This window comes from Pristiophorus japonicus, chromosome 3, assembly GCF_044704955.1.
Source record: "Pristiophorus japonicus isolate sPriJap1 chromosome 3, sPriJap1.hap1, whole genome shotgun sequence".
NCBI lineage: Eukaryota > Metazoa > Chordata > Chondrichthyes > Pristiophoridae > Pristiophorus > Pristiophorus japonicus.
In genome coordinates this window covers 301932258-301951350 of record NC_091979.1, presented here as the reverse complement: position 1 = coordinate 301951350, position 19093 = coordinate 301932258, and the positions used below count along the sequence as shown (strand labels likewise).

Genomic DNA, 19093 nt, shown 5'->3' with positions numbered 1-19093 from the left:
TATTCCACCCCTCTCATTTAAAATTCTCATTCTCTGCCACCCACCCAAGTACCATAAACATTTTATTATCGATATTTTTTCATTGCTTTCCTCCCTCAGCATCAAATGACTTCTGTGAATTCAACCTCCATCACAATTTATTATGCTCTCTCTCCCCTCTGAGATCACGACCTCCTATCCTCCCTTAACCTCTCCCTCCATGTAAACTCCCCAACCCATATTCACGGCTACTGCCTCGACCTTGCCCTGTCTCATGACCTCACCACTCTCATCGTGTCAATCGTAGATAAGGCCATCTCTGACCACTTCCTCGTATTGCTCTCCACATCCGCTTCCACTCCCGCCAACCCTATCTCCTTCTGTGTCCGCCCATGGATAAAACACTGTTCGCAACCTTAGTGTCATTTATAACATAGAAATGACCACATATCCACAGCATCACTAAGACCACCTATTTCCTCCTCCGTAACATCGCCCATCTCTGCCCCTGCCTCAGCTTATCTGCTGCTGCAACCCTTATCCCGGCTTTTGTTACCTCTAGACTGACTATTCCAACGCACTCCTGGCTGGCCTCGCACATTCTACCTTATGTAAACTTGTGATCCAAAACTCAGCGGCCCGTGTCCTAACTCGCACCAAGTCCCGCTCACCCATCACCCCCTGTGCTCGCTGGCCTACTTTGGCTCCCGGTTAAGCAACGCCTCGATTTCAAAATTCTCATCCTTATTTTCAAATCCTTCCATGGCCTCGCCCCCCTTCCCATCTCTGTAATCTCCTCCAGCCCCACAGCCTCCCCTGCCCTGGAAATATCTGCACCCCTCTAATTCTGCCTTCTTGAGCATCCCTGATTATAAATCCATCACTCAACAATTGGTGGCTGTGCCTCTGTTGCCTTGGCCCTAAGCTCTGCAATTCCCTGTCTAAACCCCTCTCCCCATTTAAGATGCTCCTTAAAATCTACCTCTTTGACCAAGCTTTTGGTCACCTGCCTTAAATTCTCCTTATGCAGCTTAGTGTCAAAAACATTTTAGTTCACAACACTTCTATGAAGTGCCTTGGGATGTTTTACTATGTTAAAGGAGCTATATAAATACAAGTTGTTGAATAATATACAATCTACGATAACCCAATGAAATGTGCAGCATTTTCCTGTGATAACGGTAACTTATAACCAAAACGAATAGGAAAATGAGACCAATTCTTGCATATTATTAAAAAATGCTTTAGATGACATTCACTAACTGCCAAGAGTGATATCTTGCAATCATCATACCCTTTAAAACACCTCATAAATTAGCCATTTCTGTATCAATACCACAGGATTGTTGGAGGAGGGGTGGAAAGGGAGAAGATAAATTCATTAGAATTTTTCGAGGCAGGCACAGAGCCCCGTAATAGTCTCGGGCCCTGTTGCTGACGCCCTCCAGATCAGAGACGAGAGAGCCATCATCGGCCAGCAACGTCAAGAGCTGCTTACGGCGAGTAGAAGGGGGAGCTGTGGTCCAGATCCCGCAGGAACCGGATCCGCGACCTCACGAACGCGCCTCGGGACCCGACGAATTGCAGGTCCTTCAGCGTGGCCTTCTCCGCAGGGCCGGGGAGAGAGCCCTATACAGCCAGCGCCTCACTGCTAACCTGGCGACCTTTGATGACCCTGAGACACAGAATGCCCACAGCACTTGGTCTGCTCTCCAGTTGAAAAAGAGCAGGTCAGAAAGGGGCTGTGAGCCCAGGAGCCATCTTGTATTTAGCCCAAATTCATGTACTATAAGGAACATCTTAATCATCTGAGAGATTGCTGCTCATTCTACTTGCAGCCAGTCATCCTGTGCAATACAGAAAAGCCCGTTAAGACCATTCACATATATACAATAAACTGTGCGATGATGAAAAATAATGGCTTTCTAGCTGATGGGAGCTATGACTGAAACCTAATCAAGGTACACAATTCCTGTGACATTGCAGTTGAAAACTAAGTTTGCTCCTATCAGTTTCTTAGTTAATTACTATGCTGACATGTTGGGGTAGAGTTTCTGCTCTGGGTGCATATCTTATGTGACTCACTTTTGCAATATCCTCGGAATGGAATACGCCCATCTGTTTCGTGTTTTTATATTTACTTGGTCTTGTCTGTTTGAGGGTTGCTGGAAAAAACTTCTGCTTTCTATTATTCGAGTGTAGGAAAAAAAAAAACTGGAACTTGTTGTGAGGATTTTTGCAAGTGGCAACCTGCATCCTCCCATTTGCTGGTACTACATGTTGGATTATTGTGGAATTTAAAGAGGGAAATGAAAAGCATGGCATGGTTTTTTTTTGGGGGTTGTTGAGAGTTGTGTTGACATGACAATCATGGCCACAAGAGGAAGGGGGTATTTTGGTCATGTCCGGTTCTATCCTCGCCTGGTGTTCATATAACGGCACTTTTTCAGTAATTGGAATTGGGAACACTCAATTGTCGTCTTTCTCTGCCTGTCACCCCTGGAGGGAAACATGATGGCTGTTGTGACTCACTTTCATTATTCCAAAATAGTCTACTTTTTACTGATCTAGAAATGTAACTCAAGACCGACTAAAATTAATGAGTTTATTTAATTCAATAGTAAGCAATGTGATTACGACTTCGAAAGTTATCTGCAAACAGTGAAAGTGCCTGTTGTTCTGGGTGGACCATATATTAGATTGCTGTGCGATGATGTTCAAGATGTATTGCTTAGATTGATTCTTGGGATGGCATATTTAATGGTTTGCTGGATATTAAATGCAGTGTACAATTGGAGCTGTATAAATGAGATAACAGCAGTCAAGTTCCTCTATCAAAATCAGGAAATCCTTTGTTTTCTTTTTGAGGTGTTGAATCTGACTTGCTGTCTCCTGTTCACTGTTTTCTGTTTGGATTTTAGCCAAGATACTTTTAAGCACAGCAGTCTCCATCTGCTATCTCAACTTAACTAGAACTGCAAGGAGGGGGAGGGGGAAGAAGAGGGCATCTTGCCTTCATTAGTTTTCTTTGCCTGTGAATGAAGGGGGTTTTGTTCAGGGGGCGTTGAGTTTAGATGTGTATGTTTCAATTGTGCATGTCACATGCTGAATCTAAATGAGCTTTCTTTCAAATAACGCATCAGGGTGGTCAACTTACTCCTTAATTGAAACCCACGATTTTTCTTGTTGCTGGTTGACTTCAAATACATTTATGTACCCATACACGTTCTAACAAAGGTGAGTCCATGGTTATTAGCCAGGCAAAATAATCCTCGCTATATTTGAGGAATGCTCTACCCCTGTGAAAAATTGTTTACCACCTAACACTCCATCATCGGCAGTCCCTCAATCGAGGAAGACTTGCTTCCACTCTCAACGTGAGTTCTTAGGTGACTGAACAGTCTATTACGGGAATTACAGTCCCTGTCACAGGTGGGACAGACAGTGGTTGAAGGAAAGGTGGGTGGGACTGGTTTCCCGCATGCTCCTGTTTTCTGTATGTGCTTGTTTTCTGTATGCTCTCGGCGACGAGACTCAAGGTGCACAGCGCCCTCCCAGATGCACTTCCTCCACTTAGGGCGGTCTTTGGCCAGGGACTCCCAGGTGTCGGGGATGTTGCATTTTATCAAGGAGGCTTTGAGGGTGTCCTTGAAATGTTTCCTCTGCTCATCTGGGGCTCGCTTGGAGTTCCGAGTAGAGCGCTTGCTTTGCGAATCTTGTATCAGGCATGCGAACAATGTGGCCTGCCCAGCGGAGCTGGTAGAGTGTGGTCAGTGCTTCGATGCTGGGATGTTGGCCTGATTGAGGATGCTAACGTTGGTGCGTCTGTCCTCCCAGGGGATTTGCAGGACCTTGCGGAGACATCGTTGGTGGTATTTCTCCAGCGATTTAAGGTGTCTATTGTATTTGGTCCTAACACTTATTTGCACCTTTACAGCCAGGTGTTCAAGGTTGCTACTTATGTGGCAACTGAAGCAAATAACTAATAACTGAGTTATGCAGATAGTTGGAATGGAATAAATTCACCTGCTGTTCTGATCAATAGATATACAGAATTTTAGGTGTATATGGCAATTTGACTTTTTCATAATGTGCAGATTTTAGATGTGCGCTTTCAGGTTTTTGCAAGTTTACTTCCACAACATTTTTTGAATCTGCTCACTGAATACAGTAACAATTTTCAGGCAAGCATTGTCCATTGTGCCTGCCCACCAAATTTTACTCCTGTAATGCTTAATTCTATTTACCGATGGGAACTTTTTGAACCCTGCCCTAGTTTCTTGTTCCACCAATCTTGCTGTTAGTCTGTGCATGTACATTGCCCTTTTATGTGGGAAATAAATGTATGAATTTTCCAATTTCTTTTGTCCCTCAGTTGAAACGAGGAGCCCTTGGGCTACAAATTAACGAGCCTAAAGCACGTTTTAATGCAATTTATTTTGTGTTACAAGTGCTTTTTTGTCATTTAAAATAAACCTAAATTGCCCAAAGGTTAAGAATGGTGGTTTTGGAATATCGCTGAAAAGCAGATCGCCAAGGTGCAACGCGGAAAAAAAAAATACAACCACCTAAATTTGGCTGTTAAGCGAACCCGTACTTGGGTGAAAAAACAAAGCATGAGAAAAGCAGGCGTTGCAGCCTCAAACATCGGTAAGTAGGAAGAGCTACAAAAATGGTAAGTTGAAGTTTTTATTTTTAAATTCTTTTTCAGCGATTCATTACTTAAGTGTATTGTGCATGTTTTCATGGTTTTTTTTCCCAACATTTTTTGCAATTTTTGTTTTCTCCCCTCCCCAGGGCCTGTGTTTTTGGCGTTGATGGGCCTTGGGCTAAAGTTGATGAGATTGTGGTTTCCACCTCGCATCCTCATGCAATGCCGATTTTTATCGACCGGTGTATTTTTGTGCCAATTTTACCCCCATTCCCAAAAATGACATTAAAAACAAAATAATGACAAGAACTGAATTTCTATCCCCTTGTTCTCTAATTTCATGCACAGCAGGAAAGCCAGATGTTGTCAGATGCTGACATGTCTGCAACCGTTGTACAGAAAATATAGACTATATTAACCATACAGCAACTCTGTTTATATTAATGATGCAGATATTTTTTAACTAGCTCACGTTGATGTCTGAATTTTTAATTCTCAACTGTTAACTAGATATACTGCCGACTAGATATGGTATAATGGGCCCAAGTTTCCACATGAATTGCGCCTGATTTTTAGGAGCAACTGGTGGAGAACGGAATATCTTAGAAATCGCAATTCTCCACATTTTTTTTTTCTGCAGTTCTAGTCAGGTAGAACAGTTCTACTTTGGAACAGAATTTTTTCTTCAAAAGGGGGCGTGTCTGGCCACTGATGCCTGATTTCAAAGTTTCCACAGTGAAAATGTACTCCAAATGTACTCTAACTTAGAATGGAGCAAGTGAAGATTTTTGTAGAACTGAAAAAACCTGTTCTACACATTAAAAAATCAGGCGCAGGTTACAAATTAGACGTAGGGAACGTGGAGGGAAGGAGAAGTCATTAAATTCTATAATAAATCCTTAGTTATACTTATATAAATATTATACAAATAAATCCAACCTGAATAAACATTTATAAGCAAAAAAAAGATTAAATAAACCATGTTCCTACCTGTGTGAAAGTTCTTCAGGCAGGCCTTTAGGAAGCGGTTTGCCGTCGGGACCGAAGGCTGAACGGGCCGGGCACGAGAAGAGAAGAGAAATATCAGGTCTGGGAGGGGGAGGTCAGGTCGGATCCAGTCCGGGGGCGAGAGTTGAGTCGGGTCGGGTGGGAGCCGCAGACGGATCGAGTCGGGTCTGGTCCGGTCCGGGGCGGGGGGGCGGCGGAAGCAGGAGCGGCGGGGAAGCAGTGACAGGCGGGTCGGGTCGGGTCCGGTCCGGGGGGGGGGGGCGGAAAGCAGGAGCAGGAGTCGGCAGGAAGCAGGAGCTGGCCGTGGGAGGAGCCTTATTCACGCAGCCCCAGTGAGTCCATTCGGCCAGGGCTAGGGGCTGCGTGCTTCGGGCCCCTCCCACACAGTTTCGGGCGCCTGGAGCTACTGCACTTGCGTGCCCACTGTAGCGCGCATGTGCAGAGCTCCCGGCACTGTTTTCGGCGCAGGGTCCTAGCTCCGCCCCCTACAGCTCCTGCTGCACCGCGCCGAGGGCCAGAGGACCTGCAGGGAGGTGGAGAATACGGAGGTTTTTTTTTAGGCGCACTTTGTGGCGCGAAAAACGGGCGCCCAGCTCGGAGGGGCGCCTGTTTTTTATCGTGTGGAAACTTGGGCCCAATATGTTGTCTCATGGATTTGTTACAGTTCAGTTTGAAAATCGTAATGACTGTGGGATTTCTTCCCTGCTGTCCAGCTCATTCTATAATTTAACACATTTACATGTTGAGTTTTGGGATTGTTTTTGAGAAAAGTATCTTGTCAATAAGAGTAACTATTTCTGTGTGCCATGTTGAAGGTAACTATGCATTTATTTGCACTTTCCAATCAAGGTTTGTTCTTTGGTCATGCCCAATAACCTGTGTGTGAAATGTATGTATTTTACAATATTTACATGAGCATATTTCCTAGCTGAAGGGAGTAAGTTCTTTCTTGTAGAAATGTACAGAGCACTTTGTTCATTTGAACTTAAGCCATTATTAGCACACTTTGGGTAACCAGTGTGGTTGTATTCCAGTTTTTTAGTACAACTGTGGTACAGAACAAATTCTCCTGGCTGCTTAGAGTATCTGGTTGAAAAAAAATTGAAGTATCAAGGGTCTGTTGGCTGCGAGCTGTGTGCATACTTTCATATATCAGCCGTCCAGTATGAAAGTCTGTTAAGTTTTAGCTGAAGCCAGAGTGAAAGCCTGCCTTTGTTCCCATCTGATTCTTCTGGGCAAACTGCCATTAGTCTGTACACAAGATGTGTGCACTTAGGTCTACATATTGGCATGGGTTTGAAGTGTAGCTCGTACACTGAGTACTTGTAGGCTTTTAAAGCCATTTGGGAAATGCAATTCTTGAGGTCACAACAAACATAGTTTTGCTTTGAGGAATGAACATTTCTAGATGCATCTACTAAAGGGTGAAAATAATTGTGAAGGCCTTAATATGGAATACGGTTCAAGAAGGTGTATCTGAAACTGTCAAACTGAATTATTTGCTGGATTTAAGGAATCCAGTCAGTGTGTGAATTATTCCTGAATGCTGCAATTATTGGAATAGAAGCAGATGGGCATATATCAAGACCTAAACAAATCATCCATTGTCTGTTCTTTACTGTAAAAGTAATGGTCTGCTTTTAACTAGTGTGCCAAGTGGTGCATTTTTTGAAGTACAGTATAGCTGGCTTAGAGAAAATGGTGTTTTCTGTTTAGGCGAGGGGAAATATATTACAGTATTATGGAATGTGAAAATACCTACAATTAGGAACATTGGAATAGATGTTTTTCTCTCCTTTCAACCATTGTTTTAAACCAGTGTTGTCCAGTAAGGTATCCACTAACCACATGTGGTTAATTGTGTTTTTGGTTAATAAATACATGAGTGATGGATGCAGTTGGGCATATGTTCCCAATACTCATTCACATGTTGTATGTGTGTGAACTTAAACCTTTTTGTGTGTTTGTTAGTAAAATGGCAAGACGAAAAGCAGAATGTGTTTTGTTTTTTGTGCTTTTATTTTGTTGGTTACCTGGGGAACACTGATGAAAATGTTGGACTTCACCATAGAAACCAGGGAGGGGGAAGCACGGAGGTACCTAGAGGCAGAGCTGGGTAGGGTGGGGGGGATGAGGTGGGGTAGGTCTGGAGCATTTCGTGGTGCAAACCAATATTCTCAGCAATCACGGATGAAGTCAGATTGCTGCATGCAACTGCTGGAGAAAAACTTCGCAGCTGCACCAAGATGTGTTATGTCTGATAAATTCATGGCAGAATTCCAAACTTTGGTGAAAGAGAGAGACTGCAAAGTTTTGCACTGAATGGTGGTGGATGTTAATTAATGTACGTGCACTTCGATTATACAACAGGGTTGAGGTGTTTTCTATTAACATGTTGCTAAAAAAGAATCGCTGTAGCACTTTTAAAGTTAGGTATTGCAGTTCTATAAATGCATTTGCTGTCTTGCATATAGTTAATTTTATAACTTTGTTTCAGGGTACATGGTTTACTCCCATCAACAATGCTGTACATGTATAAAAACAGTAATGCAATATTTTAAAAATGGCAAGGTTTAATTTCAAAGATGGAGTTGACTGTTTAAAAAATTATATTTGAATTGATGCAGCTTCACCATGAAATGATTTGTCTCTCTCTTCTGCCCCAAGCTATGTTATATAATCAGCATTGATGCATAACCTAAATATAAGGATCCCAATTTTAAAAAAAACTTTGCTGACGTGGACTGCTGCAACCTGTGGCTAAGTTTGGTTTATATACCCTGGACATGAGTTTTTAGAAGTCTCTGACAGAGTAAGTGGGGAAATGGCTCCTATCCTCTTGCACAACAAGGGGATGTGATCTTAAAATTAGAACTAAGCCGGTTTAAAATGAATCCAGAAAAAATATCTCCTGCAGAGTTGTGCGAGGAATGCAGTGCCCCAAAAGACAGAATTGAGACTTTACTAGGGAGATTGATACTTCTGAAGGAAGAGTATTGAGAGAGTGGAGAATTAGAATTAAAGCAAAGAGCTGCCATCTTTGCCAAAATGGCGGAGCAGGCTGAATGGATTCTCCTGCTTCTGCTTGCTAGTAGATGATTAGAAGTGGGTTTAATTAGAGGGACCGCCTAAGAGAAGAAGTGGGAGATGATGGTGTCATAAATCTTGTTCCCTAGTGGATTTCAAAGCTCCTGTTTTTTCAAAAGGTTATGAAGAGGTCAAATTTTGGAAGGCTCCTGATAGGATGATGGGTGTATGTGTGCGTATGTATATGTTGTATATGCAGTAACTGTTAGACTGAGTACTGTTTAACTCCGAGATATAACCGTGGCTCTGCTTTATTCAGGCCCAAGGTACCTAATATACGAAATGGCTGACCTTTTATACTTGGGTGCGTGCAGCCCAGTGGTCTCCAATAGTGATGCCATCTAGTGGCTAGTGATCCCAAAAGTACATGCATGACAGTATAACAGTGTATGTAATGCGTATCTTGTAACTGTGCTTTTCCTTTTTTAACAGCCTTGTGTTTGGGACCTTGTATCCTGCTTACTATTCGTACAAAGCTGTGAAAACCAAAAATGTAAAGGAATATGTAAGTACCTCTTTGAATTGAGTATGACAACTCCTTCGCAAATGCAATCACTGAGTCCTTTTACATAAAGAATATATTTAAACAGAAAATACTTGTTGCCTTTCACTGCAATAAATTGTAGTTTTAAACACCTGCTCTTCTGTTTTATACTGTTTCCAGATAGGTAATTTAGAATCATTTGAGGTGATGCAGTTTTTTTGGGTTTCAATTTAAGCATGAAAACCATATCAATGGTGTTGCATGTTGGCGCATGAATGTGCAAGGCCATGACAAGAGGTATTGAGAATGTTTCCATTTAACAGTACTCAGTTCTTGCCATCACGCATGCTGCTGTGAGGAACCACTTCCTTGTGGGTGACTTAGCAGTGGTCAGAGAGCAAATCAGCCGCAGCATGTTTGTTAAAAATCCCTTGAGCAAACTGGTTTAGACACTGGCCTTTTGCCTCTAGGACCTAGACTCGCAACCTGCTCAAACTGATAAAATAAATATCCTTTGTCCACTGGCTGTAAGGGTTCTAAATCTGTCTCAATTTGGTTCCTAGTGGGCATGAGCCACAGCAGTAAACAGGCAGTGTCACTCAGAGACCAGGGGGTGGGTATGTCACTATTGCCATCGGAATATTGAGGCCTGGACATAGTGGATAGCAAGGATCTATTTCCATTGGTGGAGAGGTCTATTACGAGAGGCATAGTTTTAAGGTGGTTGGTGGAAGGTTTAGAGGGGATTTGAGGGGGGGGGGGTGGGTGCTTCGTTACGCAGAGGGTTGTGGGGATCTGGAACTTGCTGCCTGGAAGAGTGGTGGATGCAGAAACCCTCACCACTTTTAACAGATGGTTGGGATGGGCACTGAAAGTGCAGTAACCTGCAGGGTTACAGACCTAGAGCTGGTAATTGGGATTAGACTGGATGACCTTTTGATGGACGGCACAGATACGGTAAGTACTGCAGGAAATAGAATACAGCCAGATCTCCTGGACTAGTGTCGATCGCCTGGATGGGTCGGAGAGGAATTTTCCCAGATTTTTTTCTTCCTAAATTGGCCTGGGTTTTTATCTTGTTTTGGCCTCTCCCAGGAGATCACATGGCTCCGATTGGGGTGGAGTGTGGAATGTTTCAGTATAAGGAGTGTCGCAGTTGTGGTGAGGCGGACTGGTTGGGCTGGATGCTCTTTGCCTTTCTGTCATTGTTCATGGGTTTAGGGCTGCTGATCAAGGGCCGTGCGGCTCTTTGTCGGCCGGTGTGGACACGATGGGCTGAAATGGCCGCCTTCTGCGCTGTAAATTTCTATGTTTCTATGAATGCTCTTCTGAAGTTGGGGCTGAGCATCTGGTTTGAGCAGAGTAGCTTAAATCAGATACAAAAGCAAAATACTGCAGATGCTGGATATGTGGTCGGAAGCTCATTTTCGAGGTCAAATATGACACCCAAGGCTGTGAACAGTCTGGTTCAGTCTCAGACAGGAGTTGGGGAGAGGGATGGAGTCAGTGGCTAGGGTACGGAGTTTGTGGCAGAAAATTTCTGCTCATCCAGAACTGGATGCCGGATAAGCAGTCTGACAATTTAGAGACCATGGAGGGGTCGAGAGAAGTGGTAGTGAGGCAGAGCTGGGTGTCATCAATGTACATGTGGAAACTGACGCTGTCTTTTTGGATGATGTCACCAAGGGGCAACATGTAGATGAGAAATAGGAGGGAACCAAGGATAGATCCTTGGGGGACACCAGCGGTAATTATGTGGCGGCGGGTAGAGAAGCTGTTGCAGGTGATTCTCTGGATAGAGTGGTCAACCATGTTAAAGGCTGCAGACAAGTCGAGAAAGAGGGTTTGTCTTTGTCACAGTCATAAAGGATGATATTTGTGACTGAGCCGTTTTGGTACTGTGGCAGGCGTGGAAGCCGGATTGGAGGGTTTCAAACATGGAATTGTGGGAAAGATGGACACAGATTTGGCAGGCGACAACACGTGATGAAGCTGATTTAAAAGAAAACAATGGGATCTTTTATTTTATAAACAAAATGTACAGAAGCAAAGAGGGTAATGCTAAACCGATACATATCATTGGTTAAGCTGTAGTTAGAATAATGTGTCCAGTTTTAGGTGCCTTCCTTCAGGAAGGATGTCAAGGCCAGGTGATGATACCTGGGATGAGAGGCTTTAGTTATGAGAAAAGACTTGAGTTTGGGATTCTCTCTTTCCAGTAGAGCAGACAAAGAGGAAATCTGATAGATGTTCTCAAAATTGAGGGGTATTGGGATAAATCAGGAAAAAGCACTTCCACTGTTGGGATGAGAGGGCATTAAATTATGGTCATCAAATGATGACATTTCTTTAGACAGTTGGTCGTGTACACTTGGAACCAGAACCCATAATAACTTTGACAAGGGAAGTGGATAAGTATTTGGAAAAACAAATTTAAAACTGTGTGTGAGTGGCCATAGAGCAATGGATTGGAAGTAAGTGCAAAGCTCTCTCAGAGCTAGCAGACGCGGTAGGCCGAATGGCCTCCTGTACTGTAAACATAGAAACATAGAAAATAGGTGCAGGAGCAGGCCCTTTGAGCCTGCGTCACCATTCAATAAGATCATGGCTGATCATTTAACCTCAGTACCCCTTTTCTGCTTTCTTTCCATACCGCTTGATCCCTTTGACTGTAAGGGCAATGTCTAACTCCCTTTTGAATATATCTAACAAACTGGCCTCGACAACTTTCTGTGGTAGAGAATTCTACAGGTAACTTCTGAGTGAAGAAGTTTCTCCTCATCTCGGTCCTAAATGGCTTAATCCTTATTCTGAGACTGACACCTGGTTCTGGAACTCCCCAGCAATGGGAACATTCTAACTGCCTCTAACCTGTTCAATCCCGTCAGAATTTTATGTTTCTATGAGATCCCTTCTCATCCTTCTAAACTCGAGTGGATACAAGCCCAGTTGATCCACTCTCTCTTCATTTGTCAGTCCTGCCATCCAGGGAAACAATTTGGTGAACCTTCGCTGTACTCCCTCAATAGCAAGAATGTCCTTCCTCAGATTAGGAAACCAAAACTGAACACAATAGTCCAGGTGTGGCCTCACCAAGGCTCTGTACAACTGCAGTAAGACCTCCCTGCTCCTTTTCTCAAATCCTCTAGCTACGAAGGCCAACATGCCATTTGCCTTCACCGCCTGCTGTACTGCATGCTAAACTTCAATGACACCCAGGTCCTGTTGCACCTCACCTTTTTCTAATTTGTCACCATTCAGACAATATTCTGTCTTCCTGTTTTTGCCACCAAAGTGGATAACCTCACATTTATCCACATTATATTACAGTAGCCATGCATTTGTCCACTCACCTAACCTGTCTGTCATCCTGCAGCCTCTTGGCATCCTCCTGACAGCTCACACTACCACCCAGCTTAGTGTCATCTGCAAACTTGGCGTTATTACATTCAATTTCTTCATCTAAATCATTGATGTATATTGTAAACAGCTGGGGTCCCAGCATTGAACCCTGCGGCGCCCCACTGGTCATTTCCTGCCATCCTGAAAAGGACCTGTTTATTCCATGTCTGCCAACCAGTTCTCTATCCACGTCAATACATTACCCCATTTACCATGTGCTTTAATTTTGCACACTAATCTCTTGTCTGGGACCTTGTCAAAAGCCTTTTGAAAGTCCAAATACACCACATCAACTGGTTCTCCCTTGTCCACTCTACCAGTTACGTCCTCAAAGAATTCTAGCAGATTTGTCAAGCATGATTTCCCTTTCATAAATCCATGCTGATTTGGACCGATCCTGTTGCTGCTTTCCAAATGCGCTGCTATTTCATCTTTAATAATTGATTCCAGCATTTTCCTTACCACCGATGTCAGGCTAACCGGTCAATAATTCTCTGTTTTCTCTCTCCCTCCTTTTATAAAAAAAAAAATGGTGTTACATTAGCTACCCTCCAGTCCATAGGAACTGATCCAGAGTCAATAAAATGTTGGAAAATGGTCACCAATGCATCCACTATTTCTAGGGCCATTTCCTTAGGTTGCATCCCAGAGTACTTATCAGGCCCTGGGGATTTATCGGCCTTCAATCCCATCAATTTTCCTAACACAATTTCCTGACTAATAAGGGTTTCCTTCAGTTCCTCCTTTTTCGTTAGACCCTCGAACCCCTAGTATTTCCAGAAGGTTATTTGTGTCTTCCTTTGTGAAGACGGATCCAAAGTATTTGTTCAATTGGTCTGCCATTTCTTTGTTCCCCATTATAAATTCACCTGATTCTGACTGCAAAGACTACGTTGGTCTTCACATATCGAGAATAGAAACATTCATGTTTTTATTCGACCACAGAAAGTTGTTGAGGCCAATTCACTAAATATATTCAAAAAGGAGTTAGATGTAGTCCTTACTACTAGGGGGGGGGGGTCAAGGAGTATGGCGAGAAAGCAGGAATGGGGTACTGAAGTTGCATGTTCAGCCATGAACTCATTGAATGGCGGTGCAGGCTCGAAGGGCTAAATGGCCTACTCCTGCACCTATTTTCTATGTTTCTTTCGAAGCTTTTGCAGTCAGTTTTTATGTTCCCTGCAAGCTTCCCCTCATACTCTATTTTCCCCCTCCTACTTAAACCCTTTGCCCTCCTCTGCTGAATTCTAAATTCTTCCCAGTCCTCAGGTTTGCTGCTTTTTCTGGCCAATTTATATGCCTCTTCATCTGAGCTGAAGTGAACATTGCATGAAAATTTCACATGCCAGAATGATTGTGTGCTGAAATGACGGTGACAATCTTTCCCCATCTGTTAATGCCAGCTGCTGGCCCACGCAGTATTGTTTATTGGAGCTCAATATCTTTTACGCAGTAAATTTAAACATGTTAACCATTATTTGTTGAATCACAGTTACAGAAACATAGTTTGAGCTAAAAAGCCACATGTAGGATTTGAGTGTTGATAGTCTCTTGGCAAGCACCAATTTCATTACATTTGGCCTAAAGCAGTCCGATTTGTTTAGTAGATGTGCAATTGCAGCAGAGCAGGCTGATTACCACAGTTATATGATGTCAAACCGTGAATTCTGGAGATTTGAAATAAAAACAGGAAATGCACAGCATGTTGACCTGCACGTGAAAAGGCAGTTTATTAGATTGGGAATGAAAAAAAAATCGCAGCAGCCTGTTGAATGTTTGGTCTAACTAGATCGGGCTTTGTTTTTGTCTTTCAGTTCACTCTTCATGTGCATGATATTTGCTTTCAAGACTTGATTGTACCTGGAATATTCCAGCATGACTTAATGTTCTACTGTAGCTGGCAGAAATGAATTTGCATGTGTTCTATCAAAATAATTTCAGCTAATTCTAAATTCATTTATAAATAGATATTACAGCAAGGTTGTTGAGTATGAGATTTTCTATGCACGAAGTCTTAAAAGCATTACTGTTTTGTTAACCTCCTGATAATTGACTTTTTCCACATGATTGATACTTGTGGTTTGCAAACACGCTGTGTGTGGGTGGGCACCACCCAGAACTATCAACACACTCCCAGGAATCCCCTGACCATGTCAACTACCCAGAGGAAAACAGTGCTGTCATTGCAGAACAGTTGGTTTCTTTCATTTGTATAGCAACAGAAATAACATGGCAGTGGGTCAAATCGGGAGAATACAGCAATCTGATCATAGATGGACAGACCCCAGGGATCGCCTCATGCTCAGAATGGATTCGGAGTTGGCTTTCAATTCAACAGATGTTAGCTGTTACAGTATTTATTCAGGACTGCTCCTTGGGATTGCATGTGTTTTTATGAAGAGGCGCTGGTTTTAGCCTTTGAGTTGATCGGATGAAGGCCAAGATATGTTTTTGTTTTAATGATTGTTGGCACTTGACTCTGAGGAAACTGTTTACATGAGCTACAGCAAGATGGCCAAACTGCAGTCCCACAGAGTATTTTAAGTTACCATGATTTCCATTGTCATGTAAGTTAACATTCCACAGTTTCAGACAGGACTATACTTTGTAAACCAGTCATGACAAGCCCGTTCACTTGCAGCTGTTCCAGTCAATCCTTTTCGCTTTGTGTGCCTCTCCCTTGCTGTAAATGAGAGGGTGGCATTGCATTGTAGGAGCCTTGTCAAATTTTGTATTTACAGTAACAGAACCACCTTGAAATTTGGAGGTATTACAATCCGTGGTGTGTCTGCGCTGAGCTCTTATTTTGTGCATCACTACTTTTGGCTAATTTTATAAGAACATAAGAAATAGGAGCAGGCCATAAGGCCCCTTGAGCCTGCTCTGCTATTTTATATGATCTTGGCTGATCCGATCATGGACTCTGGTCCACTTCCTTGCTTGCTCCCCATAACCCCTTCTTCCCTTATCAGTTAAGAAACTGGCTATGTCTTAAATTTACTCAAGCTTTCACAGCTCTGAGGCAGCGAATTCCACAGATTTACAACCCCCGGGTAAATTTCTCCTCCTCTCAGTTTTAAATTCTAAGATTATACCCCCTTGTTCTAGTCTCCCCCATCAGTAGAAACATCCTCTCTGCATCCACCTTGTCAAGCCCCTTCATAACCTTATATGTTTCGATAAGATCACACCTCATTCTTCTGAATTCCAATGAGTAGAGGCCCAACCTACTCAACCTTTCCTCCATAGGTCAACCCCTCATCTCTGGAATCAACCAAGTGAACCTTCTCTGAACTGCCTCCACAGCAAGCATATCCTTTCATAAATATGAAAACCCAAACTGCACGCAGTATTCCAGGTGTGGCCTCACCAATACCCTGTTTAACTGTAGCAAGACTTCCCTGCTTTTATACTCCATCCCCTTTGTAATAAAGGCCAAGATATCATTGGTCTTCCTGATCACTTGCTGTACCTACATACGAACCTTTTGTGTTTCATGCACAAGTAGCCCCAGGTCCCGCTGTACTGCAGCACTTTGCAAGTAAACTCAATTTCACAAAATTGAAGATGTCCCAGAAGCATTATTGTAAATATATTTATTAGGCACAGTGTACTTTTCAGTGTAGTGTATTCTCCATTCGATGTTGTCTGATGGCAGCTGCATAGACTCTTGAGGCTCATGGTTGTCAATCCTGTCCAAGCATATGTGGCTTCCTTCTCTCTCAGCTTTCTTTTCAGGAGACCAGTAGTTTGTTGCCCAACCTACTTTTTGTGCATGTCCACTTAACAGAGAAAATAATTGCAGTGTTTAATAAAAAAAAAAATTGCAGGCTCATTCAAGTAACCAGTTGCAGCTTGAATTTTTCTTTCAGATGCCCCTTTCTTGGTGGAGAGCCTCGGAAGTCCAAAAGTCTTCTAGAGACATATAAATAGTACAAGGGTAATAAGAGGAGTGGTAGGCCGGTTAGGGACCGATGCATGGAGGCAGAGGTTACGGCTGTGGTACTAAATGAGTACTTTGCATCTGCCTTCACCAAGGAAGAGGATGCTGCCATCGACATAATGGAGGAGGAGGTAGTGGAGAGACTTGATAGGATAAAAATTGATGAAGAGGTACAGGTTGAACCTCTCCAGTCGGAAACATCCCTGTTCTGGCAACATTCCTGGCGGGGGGAGGCGTTCAGCACTGTGTATGGAGGGAGGTAAGGCTGCTGACGACTACATGTGCAGGAAGTGTATCCTGCTGCAGGTCCTGACAGACCGCATTGCGGCACTAGAGCTGCGCATGGATTCACTCTGGAGCATCTGCGATGCTGAGGATATCGTGAAAAGCACATTTAGTGAGTTAGTCACACCGCAGGCAAAGGTTACAAACGCAGAGAGTGAATGGGTGACCAGCAGGAAGAGCAGTGGAAGGAAGGTAGTGCAGGGGTTCCCTGTGGTCATCCCCTTGCAAAAGAGATGCACCGTTTTGGGTACTGTTGGGGGGGGGGGGGGGGGCCGGGGGGGGATGACTCATCAGTGGAGGGCAGCAGCAGCCAAGTTCATGGCACCATGGGTGGCTCTGCTGCACAGGAGGGCAGGAAAGAATGGGAAAACGCTTGCGGTAGGGGATTCTATTGTCAGGGGAATAGATAGGCATTTCTGCGGTCGCAACCGAGACTCCAGGATGCTATGTTGCCTCCCTGGTGCAAGGATCAAGGATGTCTTGGAGCGGCTGCAGGACATTTTGGAGGGGGAGGGTGAACAGCCAGTTGTCGTGGTGCATATAGGTACCAATGATCTAGGTAAAAAATGGGATGAGGTCCTACAAGCTGAATTTAGGGAGCTAGGAGTTAAATTAAAAAGCAGGATCTCAAAGGTAGTAATCTCAGGATTGCTACAAGTGCCACGTGCTAATCAGAGTAGGAATCGCAGGAAAGCTCAGATGAATATGTGGCTTGAGGAGTGGTGCAGGAGGGAGGGATTCAACTTCTGGGACATTGGAACCGGTTCTGGGGGAGGTGGGACCAGTACAAACCGGACGGTCTTCACCTGGGCAGGACCGGAACCCATATCCTTGCGGGAGTGTTTGCTAGTGCTGTTGTGGAGGGGTTAAACTAATATGGCAGGGGGATGGGAACCTACGCAGGGAGACAGAGGGAAATAGTATAGGGGCAGAAGCAAAAGATAGAAAGAAGAAAAGTAAAAGTGGAGGGCAGAGAAACCCAAGGCAAAAATCAAAAAGGGCCACATTACAGCAACATTCTAAAGGGACAAAGTGTGTTAAGACAAGCTTGAAGGCTCTGTGCCTCATTGTGAGGAGTATTCGTAATAAGGTGGAAGAATTAACTGCACAGGCAGCTATTAACCAATATGATATAATTGGGATTACAGAGACATGGCTCCAGGGTGACCAAGGCTGGGAACTCAATATCCAGGGGTATTCAACATTTAGACAGGATAAACAGAAGGGAAAAGGAGGTGGGGTAACGTTGATGATTCAAGAGGAAATTAATGCAATAGTAAGGAAGGACATTAGCTTGGATGATGTGGGATCTGTACGGGTGGAGCTGCGGAATATCAAAGGGCAGAAAAGGATAGTGGGAGTTGTGTACAGACCACCAAACAGTAGTAGTGAGGTTGGGGACAGCATCAAACAAGAAATTAGAGATGCGTGCAATAAAGTTACAGCAGTTATCATGGGCGACTAATCTACATAAAGATTGGGCTAACCACACTGGTAGCAATACGGTGGAGGAGGATTTCCTGGAGTGTATTAAGGATGGTTTTCTAGACCAATATGTTGAGGAACCAACCAGAGAACTGGCCATCCGAGACTGGGTGATGTGTAATGAGAAAGGACTAATTAGCAATCTTGTTGTGCGAGACCCCTTGGGGAAGAGTGTCCATAAAATGGTGGAATTCTTTATTTAAGAGTGACAGTTAATTCAGAGATTAGAGTCCTGAACTTAAGGAAAGGTAACTTCGATGGTATGAGATGTGAATTGGCTAGATTAGACTGGCGAATGATACTTCAAGGGTTGACGGTGGATAGACAATGGCAGACATTTACAGATTACATGGATGAACTTCAACAATTGTACATCCCTGTCTGGAGTAAAAATAAAACTGGGAAGGTGGCTTAACTGTGGCTAACAAGGGAAATTGGGGATAGTGTTAAATCCAAGGAAGAGGCATATAAATTGGCCAGGAAAACCTGCAAACCGGAGGACTGGGAGAAATTTAGAATCCAGCAGAGGACGACAGAGTTTAATTAGAAGGGGGAAAATGGAGCATGAGAGGAAGCTTGCTGGGACCATAAAAACTGTCTGCAAAAGCTTCTATAGATGTGTGAAGAGAAAGAGATTAGTGAAGACAAACATGGGTCCCTTGCAGTCAGAATCAGGTGAATTTATAATGGGGAACAGAGAAATGGCAGACCAATTAAACAAATTCTTTGGCTCTGTCTTCACGAAGGAAGACACGAATAACCTTCCGGA

The 19093-nt window shown here is 43.5% G+C and overlaps 1 protein-coding gene across 2 annotated transcripts in view; it reads left to right on the top strand.

Moving 5' to 3' along the window:
- reep3b (receptor accessory protein 3b) overlaps positions 1-19093 on the top strand; it is an 80859-nt gene that overhangs the window by 16872 nt on the left and 44894 nt on the right. For both annotated transcript variants that reach the window (XM_070876840.1, XM_070876839.1), the window contains exon 2: positions 9158-9230. In XM_070876840.1, the coding sequence (XP_070732941.1) occupies positions 9158-9230 (73 nt within the window). The remainder of the gene's footprint in view (positions 1-9157; positions 9231-19093) is intronic.